This window comes from Giraffa tippelskirchi, chromosome 1, assembly GCF_054371585.1.
Source record: "Giraffa tippelskirchi isolate mGirTip1 chromosome 1, T2T-mGirTip1v1.2.pri, whole genome shotgun sequence".
NCBI lineage: Eukaryota > Metazoa > Chordata > Mammalia > Artiodactyla > Giraffidae > Giraffa > Giraffa tippelskirchi.
The window spans coordinates 61,699,275-61,716,516 of NC_137275.1; the positions used below are offsets into that span (position 1 = coordinate 61,699,275).

Below are 17,242 nucleotides of genomic sequence, written 5' to 3' on the forward strand. Positions count from 1 at the left end.
ATATGCAGAGCACATCATGTGAAATGCCAGGCTAGATGAAGCACAAGCTGGAATCAAGATTGCTAGGAGAAATATCAATAACCTCAGATACGCACATGACACCACACTTATGGTAGAAAGTGAAGAACTAAAGAGCCTCTTAATGAAAGTGAAAGAAGAGAGTGAAAGCGTTGGCTTAAAACTCATCATTCAGAAAACTAAGATCATGGCATCTGCACCCATCACTTCATGGCAAGTAGATGGGGAAACAATGGAAACAGTGAGAGACTTTATTTTCGGGGGCTCCAAAATCACTGCAGATGGTGACTGCAGCCATGAAATGAAAAGATGCTTGTTCCTTGGAAGAAAAGCTATGACCAACCTAAATAGCATATTAAAAAGCAGACACATTACTTTGCCAACAAGGGCCATCTAGTCAAAGCTGTGGTTTTTCCAGTGGTCATGTATGGATGTGAGAGTTGGACTATAAAGAAAGCTGAGCGCTGAAGAATTGATGCTTTTGAACTGTGGTGTTGGAGGAGACTCTTGAGAGTCCTTTGGACTGCAAGGAGATCCAACCTGTCTATCCTAAAGCAAATCAGGCCTGAATATTTAGGACTGATGCTGAAGTTGAAACACCAATACTTTGGCCTCCTGAGGTGAAGAACTGACTCATTGGAAAGACCCTGATGCTGGAAAGATTGAAGGCGGGAGGAAAAGGGGACGACAGAGGGTGAGATGGTTGGATGGCGTCATTGATGCAATGGACATGAATTTGAGTAGCCTCCGGGAATTGGTGATGGACAGGGAAGCCTGGTGTGCTGCAGTCCATGGGTTTGCAAAGAGTTGGACATGACTGAGCAACTGAACTGAGCATATACATATGCTTCGTCTCTAAGTCATGTTCAACTCTTTGCGACCCTTTGGTCTGTAGCCTTCCAGGCTTCTCTGTCCATGGGATTTCCCAGGCAAGAACACTGGAGTGGGTTGCCATTTCCGTCTTCGGGGGATCTTCCGGACCCAGGGATCAAACCCATGTCTCCTACGTATACATACACATATATACATACATATATACATATATAGGGCTTCCCTCATATCTCAGTCAGTAAACCAACTGCCTGCAATGCAAGAGACCTGGGTTTGATTCCTGGGTCAGGAAGATCCCCTGGAGAAGAAAATGGCAACCCACTCCAGTATTCTTGCCTGGAGAATCCAATGGACAGAGGAGCCTGGCAGGCTACAGTCCATGGGGTCGCAAGGGTCGGACATGACTCAGCGACTAAAACCACCATATACATACATATATATATAATGAACTAAGAAATTTGACCCTGAGTGGCATTGGCACTAAATAAGGAATATCTTACTCCTTTCTACCACCTGGACAAAAAACTAAAGATCTATTGTGAAGTGACTCCTTTAAGAGATCAAGGGACCAAGTATGATAGGAGAAAGATCAACTAGGATTGTTTTATCTCCAAATGTTTTCCTCTGTATTCTGGATAATGCCTTATATAAATCCCTTTGTTAGAAAGCTTCACATCAGGGCTTTTTGTTCTTCCAGAATCCTCCATGAATAGAAATATAACTTGGAGAGGCAATATTTTAAAAGCTGTCATCAACCAGTCAGTTAAGCAGGATTATCTGGAAGCCAGTTGATAACAAGTACCAGTGTTAATAGAACACATGAAAGGTGCTTGGCTGAAAAAGAGAACACTAGAAGAAATGAAAAGCATCTAAAATAATTAGAAATTTAAGAGAAAAAATCATTAAGGTTTTTCTTAGGATCTCCTAGGCTATAACGCTTTTGATAATCAAGGCATAAACAAATACAAGGTATGAAAATACAAGATTACATGGCTGTTTTTAGAAAAACACAATTTATGACAATACACATGTCTCAATGCCATTCTCCGAGAACGCCCCACCCTCCTCCCTCAGAGTCCATAAAATTGTTCCATGCATCTGTGTCTCTTATTCTGTCTCGCATATAGGGTTATCGTTACCATCTTTCAAATTCCATATATATGCATTAGTATACTGTATTGTTGTTTTTCTTTCTGGCTTACTTCACTCTGTATAATGGGCTCCAGTTTCATCCATCTCAGTAGAACCGATTCAAATGTATTTTTTTTAGTGGCTGAGTAATATTCCATTGTGTATATGTACCACAGCTTCCTTATCCATTCATCTGCTGATGGACATCTAGGTTGCTTCCATGTCCTGGCTATTGTAAACAGTGCTGCGATGAACATTGGGGTACACGCGTCTCTTTCAATTCTGGTTTCCTCGGTGTATATGCCCAGCAGTGGGATTGCTGGGTCATATGGCAGTTCTATTCCCAGTTTTTTAAGGAATCTCCACACTGTTCTCCATAGTGGCTGTACTAGTTTGCATTCCCACCAACAGTGTAAGAGGGTTCCCTTTTCTCCACACCCTCTCCAGCATTTATTGCTTGTAGACTTTTGGATAGCAGCCATTCTGACTGGTGTGAAACATGTGTATTGTCATATGTGAAACAGAGCACCATTCCATGTTCGATGCATGTGACAAGGGCTCAGGGCCGGGGCAATGGGATGATCCAGAAGGATGGGATGGGGAGGGAGGTGGGTGGGGAGTCCAGGAAGGGGAACACATGTAAACCCATGGCTGATTCATATCAATGTATGGCAAAAACTATTACAATATTGTAAAGTAATTAGCCCCCAACTAAAATAAATAAATTTATAAAAAAAAAAAAAAAAAAAGAAAAACACAATTTATGATTCAGATGAGTTGTTCTATTTTTCAAAGAAGTTGAATCAAGAGGGTGTAAACATTCCAGTAATGTTTATTAAAAGCATCTATAGGACTCCTCTCTTGGAAATCGCTTTTCAGCATGTGTCTTTTTTTTCAGTCTCTTCAATGAGAGTAATAGTTCCCACTTAAAGGTAGTTTGTGGAGAAGGCAATGGAACCCCACTTCAGTACTCTTGCCTGGAAAATCCCATGAACGGAGGAGCCTGGTGGGCAGCAGTCCATGGGGTCGCGAAGAGTCAGACACAACTGAGAGACTTCACTTTCACTTTTCACTTTCATGCATTGGAGAAGGAAATGGCAAACCACTCCAGTGTTCTAGCCTGGAGAATCCCAGGGAGGAGGGAGCCTGGTGGATTGCTGTCTATGAGGTTGCACAGAGTCGGACACAACTAAAGCGACTTAGCAGCAGCAGCAGCAAAGTTAGCTTGATATGAGAATTCAGAGCAAACAGTTACAGTGAGCAAGTTTAGTTTTGGTCAACGTGACAGATAATAACAAAGTAATGAGGCTAACTGAATTGCTCATGAACTGGTTCTAATTTTAACAATCAAAGAAAAAATCCATTAGAAATGCATAAATAGCAAACACCTGTTGAAATGTAAAGGAGTATGAGGTTCCAATTCAGCTCTCATGAGAACAGTTAATGCCTATGTACAACAATGCAAGATTGATGCAGGGCTGATGCAGAAGAAAGAAATTAAAGCCATATTATAACTTGTGTGAAGTCATTAACTATTATCAACCTTTCTAGGAATCAGTAAGTCCTTCCCAAAATACCTATAACTCCCATGATAGCCATTATCATACTATATTAAAATGATATCTTTACAAGACTGTCTTTCATGAGACTGTGACCTCCTGTTTTATATGCCTACTACCATGAGTCATCAATAATTGGGGGTTAGATAGATGCATAAACAACACTCATTTGGACAGGTAACTTCCAGCAATCTTACTTAACATCCCTCCTCAATTAGGTTGATGGAGACACATCTTAGGCAAACTTTGAGATCTACCTTTATTCTTATACTATTTTTTAGTTATGTGATCAAGGAATATTGGAAACTTGCTGATAAAAGAGAAAACCCCAAATTTGATAGTCCTTCATAGCTTTCTCAATGCAGCTGGGATCCTGAAAACTTCAAAAACATTCAGTGTTTAAAATATTCTTATCACTTGGCTGCTTGGTACTTACTGACATCCGACTTCCTCTGAGACAGTGAGAAAACTCAGCCTACTTGGTGGGAAAAATGAAGCTGGAGCAAGTGTAAAAGCTTACAGAATGCCACAGGGGAAGAAAAAGAGCAGCACCTCAGACTATCACAAACTGACTCTGCTGCAGAGGATGCTGCAGGTCTGAGAAACACAGATTGCCTACAATCTGATGTCCTGCAGAAGACTGCCAAGTTCAGAATGTCCACTTTGCTGAAGCCATTATTCCAGCAATCTTCCTCCACAACTTGAAATCTACTGAGAGGATTAATGATCATTTTTCTGAAAGCAGCTTTCAAAAATGCCAGCATGCCCCCAAATTTCAATGTTCCCTAAACTGATTTGTTTGGGAGGGGGGTTGCAAAGATAAATGTATGACTGTGTTAAAACTTAATGCCGTTTGAGTTTGTGGGAGTATGGACATGTGTGTGTGGGTGCGCGCGTGCATGTGTGTGTGTGTGAGAGAGAGAGTAGAAATGAGTATGAACATGGGAAGTAGAAGGTGCATAGGATGTTATGTTTTATTCTCCAAAACTTTGCTTGGGGCTTGATATTTTTTTCAGATCTTTTCAACTATAAGTTTGGGGGGGGGGGAATGTAGGTAATCATGAAAGTACAGAAAGATACAACTTCCTATCTGTATTCCCTTAGTTCTTTTATTTTTTACTATCTTTTGCCTTTGCTGAAAAAGTTCCTCCCCCATCCTTTTTCTTCTTTTTTTTCAATTATTCAGTAAAAAGGCCCAGCAAGAAACCAGCTTAAATGATAAAAAAAAAAAAAAAGAAAAAAGAAAGAAGCCAAACATATTTGGGGCCTCTGAACAAAATCCTGCTTTTTTTTTTTGTAAATTGAGACTTTCCTTTCTGGTCCTGAAGCATATTTTTTTTTCTCCTTTCTTCAATAAGACATTTCTGTTTTTACTCAGAGTGACAAAATAATACATCTTCAATTCTCCTCCACAGATGAGTGCTAGGAATAAAATGACAACACCTATTTTTGGTAACAAGGAATTTTTTATTTTTAAAAACTGACTCTTCTAGGAAAATATTTAGCTTCAGCTTTGGCATCATTACCTTATTTTTGTCTAATCTCCCTCCATCCTCCTTGAAGATAGCTTGTTTACTATCATAGAAATGACATTCATCAATATCCAATGTTTCACTGTTTGATTTTTACAGTTTCTTATTTCCCATGGAGTTTTGAATACCTTGGGAAAATGAGATAAAGAAAAACAGAGTGATCTGTTCAACTTCAGAGCTCAAGACCAAAATAAACCTTATAAAAGCTGCATCTGCCTCTCAGCCAGGATTGTACTCACTAATGCAGAGGCATATTATATGGGAAAGTCATGCTTTTAGATGTGAGCATCTGTCTGCATTTCAACATCTTTTTATATGAAATAGATTGTGATGAATAATTTCTTTCTTTCTGATACTATTAAATGTCAAAACAAAATTCACAGCTCAAGTGGCAGTCCTCTTTTAGTCCTTACTGATGCTAGAGATCAAAAGAGCAGCATGCAGGTCATCTCTGAACACGAGATAAGTTGCACAAGATTATATGACACAGTTAATTAAAGACTAGAACTGTGGCTGGATTTCCTTTGTTTAGGCTTCATGCAAATTGCTCTCATTTTCTTCGCATGGGACCTCTGTAGCCTGAAATGTAGAACTGAGCATTTCTGATGTAGAGAAATGTGTACAGACATACAAAGAGTACAGAAGTACTGTGAATGGATTGATTTTATATTCACAAGCCATGTCTGTCCTTCTTTCACAACAGGCATATGCTATCCCATTAACTATAATGTGACATAGTGGGGATATCAAGCACTTTAAGTCCCTCAAGGTTCACATTATCTAATGATGGGTAAACAATATGATAGATATTTGAAAGCATAACCATACAGTAAAGTAAATTCTTTACTGAACTACTTCTTGGGTGAAACAGAGCAGTTACACAATTGTAACTTACTTGCCATTAGTAGTTTCTGCCCTGTGCTTTGGAAAAAATTGTTCTTGCTTTACAGAAGAAAATCAAAACATTCAAAAATAATAGAGATAAATTCTCAAGAACACATAAGCATGCATTTTTATTACTTGCTTACTGTCAAAGGTAGGTATTCATACTATTATTTCTGGGGACTGAAAACAATTCCCTTCCCTAAGTGGATTAAAAAATAAAAGACACAAACTACAAGGTGTATCCAGGAAACATTTTGCTAGATTGACAACAATACATACAGACTGAGCTGTGGATTTCATCAGGTCCTTACAATTTGGTTATGCTGAACACATGGCATTCTTTGTCTTTTCTTCTCTTTTCCTTTTGCTGAAAGTGTATCAATAGCTACATTGAAGTTTACAGATTCATCACTAATTATCCATCTTCAGACACTAAATTTGAATGATCTTTCCAACTCAAACCAAATCGTTCCATCCTCTACTTTGCTTATACTCTTACTATACACTAATGTTAAAAGGTATGTATGATACTCACACTTATAAAGCCAATGACTGTGCTGTGCTGTGCTTAGTTGCTCAGTTGGGTCTGAATCTCTTTGACACCAAGGACTCCTCTGTCCTGCCATGTTCCTCTGTCCATGGGAATTCTCCAGGCAAGAATATTGGAGTGGGTTGCCACGTGCTCTTCCAGGGGATCTTCCCAACCCAGGGATTGAACCCAAGTCTCCTGCATTGCAGGCGGATTCTTTACCAGCTGAGCTACCAGGGAAGCCCAGGCCAATGACTAACACTGATTAATTTCCAGAGTTCTTTGGCTTTAAATCAGTTGTTTCCAAGTGGGAGTTCAACTTTTAACCACATGGTAAAGAAGTGATCTGCTGGGCTCTGTAAGAGTTCCTGTGAGGTCTGGCTGGGATTATTAATTGGGTTCTTTACCAGTTAATCATATTTTCTTCTTATTAGTAAGAAATAACAGCAAGGATGGCAATACTTGTAATACTTACTGTTAAACAAACAAAATTCTACGAATTATTAGGTGGAGTGTGAAAATAACAGCCTCAAAAATTTGATTCACTAACTCTAAAACTTAAGAACTTTAAATCATATAAAACATATACTAAGATCAATCCAGATCACAAGTGTACAGTGACATATAGCTGAATCCAGAGTTATATTACAAAGATTTATATTTTGAGACATCTACCTGTTGAATAAACACCCTGTAATAAAGTATCATCAATACATTAGGAAGACACCATCATAGCAGAAATGGGTACATCATTATTGTCATAAAGAAGCAATTCCAGATGGGCTTCAATGATACCCCTCTGAATTTTAGGTGATTAAAAATGTCTCCAATTCTGTAAAGAAATTATCCTTCAATTAAAAAATAAATTTAAAAGAAAAAAGAAAAAATGTGTCTCATAAAGAAACATATATGAAATTTAAATAAGGAAATAAACTGATAAAGTGTTTTATGAGAAAAAAACTGAAAATGACATAGGTCATATTTTAATCGAATGCTTAATAATCAGCACTAGTTTAAAGAAAGGGCTTCCCCTGGTGGCTCAGGGGTAAAGAATCTGACAGCCAAGCAGGAGACGTAAGTTCCATCCCTGGGTCAGGAAGATTCCTTGGAGAAGAAAATGGCAATCCATTCCAGCATTCTTGCCTGGAAAATCCCATGTACAGAGGAGCCTGGCGGGCTACAGTCCATGGAGATCAAAAAGAGGCAGACATGACTAAGCGACTAAACAACAATAACAAGCACAAAGGGTTTTAATTCTTTATAAATAAAATTTTATTCTCATATAAGGGCATTTTCCATCCTAATAAAATGGCAATTCACAAAAACTAATAAATTTGTTTTTTTCCTAGTTGTATTAATAACTTACATAATAAACTGTGTGCATACTTAATGAAATGAAGAACATTAAAACAAAATAACAAAAAAGGGAAAATATATTTATGAGGTGTTCCCCAAAGAACAGAATGGGTAGAGAGAAAGTGGGAAGTGTGGACTAGTCTATCTATCTTCCCATTTTTTGATTTGAACTTTAAGGTTTAAGATAGTACTATTAAAAAAAAAAAATTGGACTGAGTGACCTAATTTCAAGAACATAGTAAAAGGTATTGAAATAGGAAGGTTGAATTATTATTGAAGCCTTTAAGAGAAGTCGGTGAATTCAATTTCATTCTCACAGAACTAGTTGGCTATAAAATAGATGTGTTCCCTGTACTTGGCATATGCACAGCGGTGGACAGTGTGACCTCTGCAGCCAGACTGTCTGCGCTTGAACCTCAGCTCGGACACTCTGTAAATTGTGGGGTGGTGAGCGAGTTACTCAGCTCCCCCTGTGTATCACCTTCCTCCTCTACAGAATGACGATTACAGGTGTTCTTTGTAGGCTGTTGTACCTATTTAATGAGATAATATAGGTAAAATATGTTGACTAGAGTGTAGAACACAGCATGTTGAATAAGTTTAGCTATTATTTTCTTTTTTTATTTTCCCACTTTAATTGAATCTCCGTGGGGGAAGGGATGTTTGCCTATGTTTATTAGTGCCATTTCTCCAGTGCCTAAAACAGTACCTGCATATAATCACCTAATTGACATAAGATAAATATTTTCTCTCTGCGATGTTAACTGTATTACTTTTCTATGTGTAGGATATATTTACATGTATATATGCATATACATGGACTTCCCAGGTGGCACTAGGGGTAAAGAACCTGCCTGCCCGAGACACAGGTTCGATCCCGGGGTTGGGAAGATGCCCTGGAGGAGGGCAGGGCAACCCACTCCAGTATTCTTGCCAGGAGAATCCCATGGACAGAGGAGCCTGGCAGGCTGCAGTCCATGGGGTCGCAAAGAGTCAGACATGACTGAAGTGACTTAGCACGCACATATTCACGTATATACATATCATACATACAGATACATACATACATACACACAGTAGTTTCTTATGAAAGGTAAAATACTAAGAAAAAAGTAAGACTTTTTTGTAATGAAGTAAATTTTAATACTCCTGACCTAATAGCATTCACACTGGTTTGGAAAAAATAGGCATTACCATCGTTCGTCCCTAATGCCCTATAGAAATGTCATCTCTGTATCTAAAACTAGTCCTTGTGTTCAACAGTTAAATACACTGAAAAGCAGATTTAGACATGATTTAAAAAAAATTCAGATTTAGGCTACACTTATTGCCATTTCCCTGAACAAACAACTGTTTAACTTGCCATTTTTAATATTGGGGGTCACACGTAAAGTTAGCTCAGAAAGTTTGTACTTCTTAGGAAAGATCTATTCATCTGTTAAGCTCCATTGCCTAGAAATTCTGACTAAAGGACAGAAAAGAGCTTCCTTTTTCTGACGTTGATGGGTTTATCCTGTGTTATACCTAAAATATCACCATTTTCTACAGCCCAATGGATATATATATATAGCTCCCAGGCTACACATTATGTATTTTATCACATGAATTTTTAATTTTATTAAGAAAATGAAAAGGCACAGTGTGTGTGTGGGGGAAACTTGATGTGTCCATGGATTTGTATTGATGTACCATGTTGCATGCATACATAATAATAGTTTGTGAAGAGTCACTCAGAGCGTGGGATCAGCCTCGGTTACATGTTTGGCAATTTCCAAATGCTAGAGGGAATCAGACTCACTGGATGTTTGTCAGACCAATTATGCCACTATGCATGAAAATCCACTGAGACTGTCCTTGAAAAGGATTATTAAGCCTATATTATTGCTGTTTCAACCGACTCCCTCCACCCCTTAACTCCTATTATTTTTATTTGAACTTTAATGCTAATATACTAGATATTTTAGACTAAATATTAGCATCATCATTTTAAAAAAAATTCTGTTACATTTGTGGAACAATTTGGGACTATTTTATACAAATATTGATTTTACATAGTTACTATACCTGCATGAACTTATATCAGTTGGCAAAATTAAAATAACTAAGATGGTATTTAATATCACCATCTGAGTCACCAGGAAAGCCCCATTTAATATCACAAATCCCTGTAAAACTGAAAATTGCAAAAAGCATTCAATGATGTGCACAAAAAGTTAGACATAATGAGCTAAAAAATGAACTTCAAATTTTATGCACAAGCATACCCATTACACTTTCATATTTTTTCACAAAAGCTGTAGTAATTTTTCATCAATGCCAAGAACATATCTATAGGGCTGCTTTCGGAAACTGATAGGAAAAAAAGGTTCTTGTAAAATGGAAAGGTTTTAAGTGGAAGGTTCTTTTAACTTCTTTACTATGAAAGTACAGACTGTATGTGGTGAATGACAAGCTCACGAAGAAACAATGGTTCAGTCCAACGTGTTCTGCAGCAGTCAAGAATACATTCTGGTGTTCTGGCAGGACAAGATGAGCACACGTCCTTTAAGAATACATTCTGTTTCGGAGTGAATCGTGTGCCCCTGAAATTCATATGTTGAAGACCTGACCTCCAATGTGATTTACCCAAAATTAGAATCTTTCTGAGGCTAATTTATGGATAAATGATATCAGAAGGGTTAAGGCCCTAATCTGATAGAACTGGTTTCCTTAGAAGAAGAAAAAGGAACACTAGAGCTCTCTCTCTGTGAATCTGCTGGCACCTTGATCTGGGACTTCTAGCCTCTGGAACTGTGAAAAAACAAATTACTGTGGTTTAAGGCACATAGTCTATGGTATTTTGTTATGGCAGCCCTTGTGGACTAAGACAGACTCTGTCCTGTAAGACTGCTGGGGATACACAGCACATATTGTGGACAACAAAATGCACACAAAAGCCTAAATACAGAAGCACATAAATTAAAATCTATCAGGACTACTGTGCTAATGACAACTCTCAGGTTTGGAGAGAGAATTATTTTGGAGGAGAGTTGACTGCAAGCAGCTAAATGCACCTGCTTTATATAGAAAGGATGGGACCTATGAGGATCTGTTTTCCCCAGTGTCACAAGGACCAAGTAATGGAATCTGTCTCCTGGAGCTGTTAGGAGGAGTCAGTGTTATAATGTGGTATAGACACCATTGCAGAGTGACTGACACAGAACTAAAGCTTAATAAATGATCATTCAATGTTAGAGACTGGACATGAGAAATGGAAGAAATACTTCCAGGAAATAACCAATGGAAGAGGAAAGGACTGTTAAAAAGTAGTAAATTTATTTAAAAAGTATCAAAATGGATACAAACTACTGTGAGTCTTTCCTAAGCTACTTGCTTTGCAGCAATAAACTATTTCTTTTCCCTTTTCCCATTTAGATGTCATAGGCTCTGTAATGACTTTGGACAAAACCCAGTGTCTCCTGGTCTATGGATAGGTACACATCCTAGTTGCACCTTGATCAACATTACTTCAAAGAAATCAATCAGGATAAGAGAACATCAGAGGCTTCAAATAAGTGATTATTACAAAACAAACAAAAAGCACCAAGAAACTGAAACCAAAAAAAAACCTTTTCATATAATATCATAGATAGTGAAAATACTCCAAAAGTGCAAATGCACTTTAAGTAGGGCTTAGAGAAATTCATAGACATGGAGAAATACTATTTCAAGTTACAGTAGTGTTTTATAAGTCCCAAACAGTTTATGCGACCCTCATAAACCCTGTCATATAATCAGAGCAAGGGTTATTATGTAAAATGACAGATGAGTTTGAGAGGCTTCAGGACTTGAAAGGACTTATACAAGGTTGCACTGGCCAGTCAGTGACACAGTTAGGGCAAAAGGCAGATTTTCCTATCACCTCATCAGGCTTCAGTTTTCTATTTTGTTAGAGGCTGTCAAAAACCAAACCAGTAAGCAGAAGTTAGGAATTTCAGGGGCTCTAAACTTCAAGTCTTTTGTAGCCTGACCTAGCCTCTTCAGTCAGAATTGAGAAGGGGGAAGTGTTAAAAATCCAGGTTTGTGAAATATCTATAGCAAAGACCTTTGTTACTGTTGTTTAGTTTCTAAGTCCTGTCCGACTCTTTGCGACCCCATGGACTGTAGCCCACCAGACTCCTCCTCTGTACATGGGATTCTCCAGACAAGAATACTGGAATGGGTTGCCATTTCCTTCTCCAGGGGATCTTCCCAACCCAGGGATCAAACCTGTGTCTCCTGCTGGGCTGGCAGATTCTCTGTCACTGAGCCACCTGAGAAGCCCTTAGTAAAGACCTGAAGTGAAAGTCAAAGTGTTAGTTGCTCAGTTGTGTCCGACTCTTTGGGACCCTAAGGACTGTAGCCCGCCAGGCTCCTCTGTCCATGGGATTCTCCAGGCAAAAACCCCAGTAAAGACCTAATAGCACTCCATTTCCGAGAATTTAATTAAATTAGGATAAGAAACAGCTACATGGCAATAATATGGCAACTATTTTGATTACAGTAGTCTAATAATAATAGTAGGGAGAAGGTGAGTGTATGGCCATGCAGGGGTTGCATTTTCCCCCCCCTTCTTTTCTCCTTCTTTGTTCCTCTTTTTCTCATGAAAGTACAGGGGTAGAAAATGAATGAAGATAGAGAGCACTGATACTGCAGGCTGAAAACCAAAACCAAAACCAAACAAAACAACTAGTAGAAATGGGAGAAAGTAAACACTGACTACTTTTCAACACCAGTCTTACAGCCATATAAACCCTAGACATCTAGTGTCATCCCTCTGGCCACCAGGATCCCAGCCAAAATCAAGGACACAAACATTTGCTTTTATCAAGACTGAATACCCTTTTCTGCTATAATCTTACCTTACCGACTGACTCCCAGCTGGAGTACGAGACACATGGTGCCTTAACAGAGTTCTCAGTCTTCTAAACTAGGGAAGGCTGTTCACCCTTCCTCAGGGTCCTCATCAAAATCCCCATTTCTTAAGAACTACTGATCTTTGAGAGGTGCTGACCTCATGACCTGCTTAGAGCAATTTACACCCAGGTGTGCCAAAGACAAAATCAACTCCTTCAGAGGTCATTTGCAATTTAAAAGAGGCACTTCTTAGAATCTGGGACTTCTAAGGAGTGCTTTTGAATTGTAAGGCATTTCTCAGCTTCACTGCCCATCAGTCCACAGGAAGGACATATTCCCTCTCCTAGACTTCTTTCCTGAGTACATCAAGCACATGTTTCTCTTTACAGATATGCTAGACTCTCATCTTTAAAAACAACTGCTCCCCAGGGAAAGTCAGAATGAAAATGGAAAAAAATAATACATTATCAGTGAGTATAGATTGGCACAGTGAATGAATAATACGTGCAGGGATTTATAAATTGACGAATACAGAGACCCATGCACGTGCATGGGCGTGGATGTATCCATATTTCCTCACAGATGAAGATCTCCCAAAAAATCCTGAAAACCCATATGTCTACACACCTCTTCACAGCCCCTCAAAATATACCAGAACTCTACTGTGTGACCAGTGCCTCCCTCCCACATTTGCTTTAGTTTAATCTTTTTGAAGGGTTTGGTGTTTATAACACCACTAAGAAGAAGCCAGGAGGGGGAATCAGAGAATTGCTCTTTTGGTACAGAAACAAGAGACACACATCCTGCAGAGAAGGCAGGGACTCTAGCCAACCCGGCAGGTAGTCCTTTATCCTGGAGACATCAACCAGCAGGGAAAGAAAATAACAACTAGGATGTTCTCAGAGTTTGAAATAAAAGAGGCCATACCACAGTTCAGTGATCTGATGTGGACGGATTTGCAGCTTACTTAGCACTAAAGCCCAGGCCCTTTGATCTTTGTTTGTTTCACAAATATTTAGGGGTATCTTCTGTATGCTGAGCACTCTAGCAGGCACTGGGAATATCTTGATGGTCAAGACAAACTTGGGGGCAGTCTCTCTGAGCTTCACCTATCCCTTGCCTTAAGTAGTAGTATATTATTTTTGCACTAAAGATTTTTGTTTTAGCCATCATTTTAATTACAAAGCCTTGCATAGTATATAAAAGAGAAAGCAAATCAACCCTATTCTCTATAAAATAAATGGATTACAAAAGTTATACACAACCAAGATAAGTGTTTTGCAAAATTACAGATAGAAATTATTCCCAGAGACATTTCAAACTGTGGAATTACTTCTGGAGGATATCGGTAGTTTTTCTAGAGATAGCCTCAAAAATAAATGATAATCTTGGTTGCTTACCTAATTCTTGAGGTTTGTATGTTTTTAATATCCTATGGGGCTGTTGTTTACAAAATAGGATAATTGATTAGATCTTCAGATTATACCCACAACACTTTATTTGATAGTATAAAGTGTAGATTGTGACTAGAAAAAATTTGAATAACTGGGCTTGTTCTAATTATTTTGGCAAGAGTTTACCTACGTAAGTCTAAAAATATACTGTATTCAAAAGCACAAATTTCACCACTTCCACCAAATGCTTTCAGTGCTTTTGAATTCTGACTGGCTATTTCTTCCAAGATTTGATAAAGTTCCTTGCTAGTTCCATTAGGGTCCTGAAAAAGCTGTTCATTATTCCAGTTTCCTTACCTCAGAAATAATAATGGTGCTTTTCCTCAAAGATTGCTCTAAGGAGCAAACATGCGTTCAATGATTTGAAACTTTAGAAGCATAAAGCAAACACAATCTATCATTTTTCTGCTCTGTAATCTTCTTTATAATACATCAATTCCATGAAGACAAAGACTTATCTTATTTTTCTTTGCATACTCGGTATCAGCTGATATTGGATGTGTTAAAATAAATAAACTTTACTTAAATCAGTCTCTAACATCCTCATATTCCTCTTTAGTTTTTTATATGGAGAATGAAGTACTGCATTGTCATTTAAAACAAAATGTCCAAATGCTAAAAGATAGAAGGTGGTGGATTGCTCTGAGTCTATTTCCATTTGTCCATAGGCACCTCCCTAAATGGTAAATTCCAGTAACTGAAAAGGAGAGTGGTCAAGAGATCTGAGGTGGAGAACATTTGGGAACAGGGGGTTAGGGCAGAGGGGAAGTCTGTGCAGGGATAGGAACCAATGGCAAAATGTTCAAAGATGAAAAAAAAACAAAACAAGAAAACACCAGAGGGATGATAATAGATATCTCATAGCTTGCGGCTGTTGATTATTTTGATTTAACTTTTAAGCACACTAAAATCCTTGGGGGTGTTAGTACTTTTTTGTTTTGATTTATTATGTTTTCTAATCATAAGAGTAAGTAGCCACTGTTTCCCATTTGGAACAATCTAAAGGGGTGGTTCTCATTCCTTTTGGGCTACTTCCACAATAAGACAAATTTTTTACATAGCAACCAAAAGAAGGGAGTAATGCAGGCATACAAACACAATTGAAATAAGGATTGCACAAGAAAATATTTAGCCTCACTGTATGAATGGCCTACTTGAAATTTTTCTGCTTTATTTTGCATCTTTTGGATTGTGGTGGAAATTCACAAATTGATTCATATACTTAAGTTTGCAAAATTGTGCCTTAGAATGTTCTTTGTGAAGGTATTCATAAATATCCCCTCCATCTGGTTATGCATTAGTTCATCCCAAAATTCTGAACTTTTTTTTTTTTTTTTGTCTGTAACTTGTCTTTGAGTTGATGTGATTCAGTACAAGATTTTGTTTAAGTATACGTCTAAGGAAGTTTACTTCTTTAGGATGAGAAAACATAATATTTCCAAGAAGTCAAAAGTGGTAAGAAATTTTTGTTTTTTACCAGTTTCTTACACTGGTTCTGTGCTCAAAACAAAATGAGACATTAATGATAATTAGGTTTTATTGAAGAATTTCACTACAGTCTCAGTGATATTTCTGAAAATTTCCTTTTTGTAAAATTAAATAAACAGCTAATAAAATAAATAACTTGAAGTACATGCATTAGTGATTTACAAATGTTAGTGAGCATTTCCTATCACTCTGTATATTTATGTTGTCCCAATATTTTTTTTTTTCTTAAAAGGCTTTTATATTGACAATAATTCACCAAAAAATTCTCACGAGTCTGGAATTCTTGGTCAGTATCTCAAAACTTGGGGAAAATTTTAATAGAGCAGATGGTATGATAAATATATTACAAAATTATCAAAGTTTATATATGGAACACTTATTTTAGGCACACAAACACATACAACATAACAAATAGAGACATAAATACACAGAGAGCTAGAGGGAACATACAGAGAATTCTTGACTAAATTACTATTTGTATAGCTAAAATTCAGCTACTTGCTTTCTCAAAAATATATAACATGCTGAATTCTCAGAAGCTGATTGAACTTATGCTACCTGACATCAAATAGAATAGTTTTCTGATAAATGAAAACTAAACAAAATAGGTAGCTACATCTTCCTTCTGAATGTGACCACAGTGACTTCTGTGAATCTAACTCAAAGGTTCTAAATTTTCTTAAGAAATTTAACAACAACAACAAAGTCGTGAAAATTCTACAGATATTTTGGTCACTACTTCAAGATTAGGGGAAAAAACAATCCATTGGCAGTGCCTGTGGTAAGCACAAAATAAATCTCTCGAATTTGTCTTAGAGAAAATACTTTTTATAAATGTTGCTCAAAGTCTTTGCATATACACCTGTGGGAGCGCACACAAACACACACAGTGGTATTTAGAAATATACACACAGAATGCGCAAAAGACACTATCCTTCACTCTAACAGAACTATCTCCCTGGTCTGGAAAAAGGCTTTGATTATGTAACACTTTAAAACTATTGAGTAATTTAGGATTTTATTCATAGTCATTACTTAATATATTATAGACAGAGACTTCATAGACTTAATTTTCCTTGGTTTACACAAAGCCAGAGCCTTAAAATCATTGTTGAAATACACTTCTGGATTTTTTTTTAAAGAATTCATTATTAAATTCTGCTAACTACCTCTCTGAGAATGTAGTTCCTGGTAACTGACACCCACTAATACCACATTTCTTTATTAATACTGTTTCTTTTATAAGTTTATTTATTTCAGTACTATTTTTCCTTAAATGAGAAAAAAAAAATTGAAAATCAAATGCACAACAAATGGAACAAGCAGTGATTGGCTGACACCCCACGGCCAAGGGCAGGCTCCAGCAGGTTTCGAAGTAGCAAGGTCATCAGAGTATGGTGCATAATGGAGCATCATATTTGAGTGGAATTCAGCCAAACACAGTAATGTATGGATGTAGACGCATCTGAAAGAAGGAAAATAAAGATTTATGCAGGTAAAAAAAAAAAAAAACTTTACGAAGAAATTTCCCCAATGGCTTATGCCCAAAATTGGAATGTTGTGGTGGAGGTTTTGGAGCAGAGA

General features: G+C 37.5%; 1 protein-coding gene across 7 annotated transcripts in view; it reads right to left on the reverse strand.

The window, feature by feature from the left end:
- PCDH7 (protocadherin 7) overlaps positions 1-17,242 on the reverse strand; it is a 473,893-nt gene that overhangs the window by 444,980 nt on the left and 11,671 nt on the right. The window contains exon 2 of one of the 7 annotated variants that reach the window (XM_081530186.1): positions 15,492-17,123. The exons of the other annotated variants lie outside the window; for them this stretch is intronic. Within the exon in view, the coding sequence (XP_081386312.1) occupies positions 17,088-17,123 (36 nt within the window). The 3' untranslated portion in view covers positions 15,492-17,087. Of the gene's footprint in view, positions 1-15,491; positions 17,124-17,242 lie in introns of those variants that run through there. 7 annotated transcript variants of the gene reach the window in all.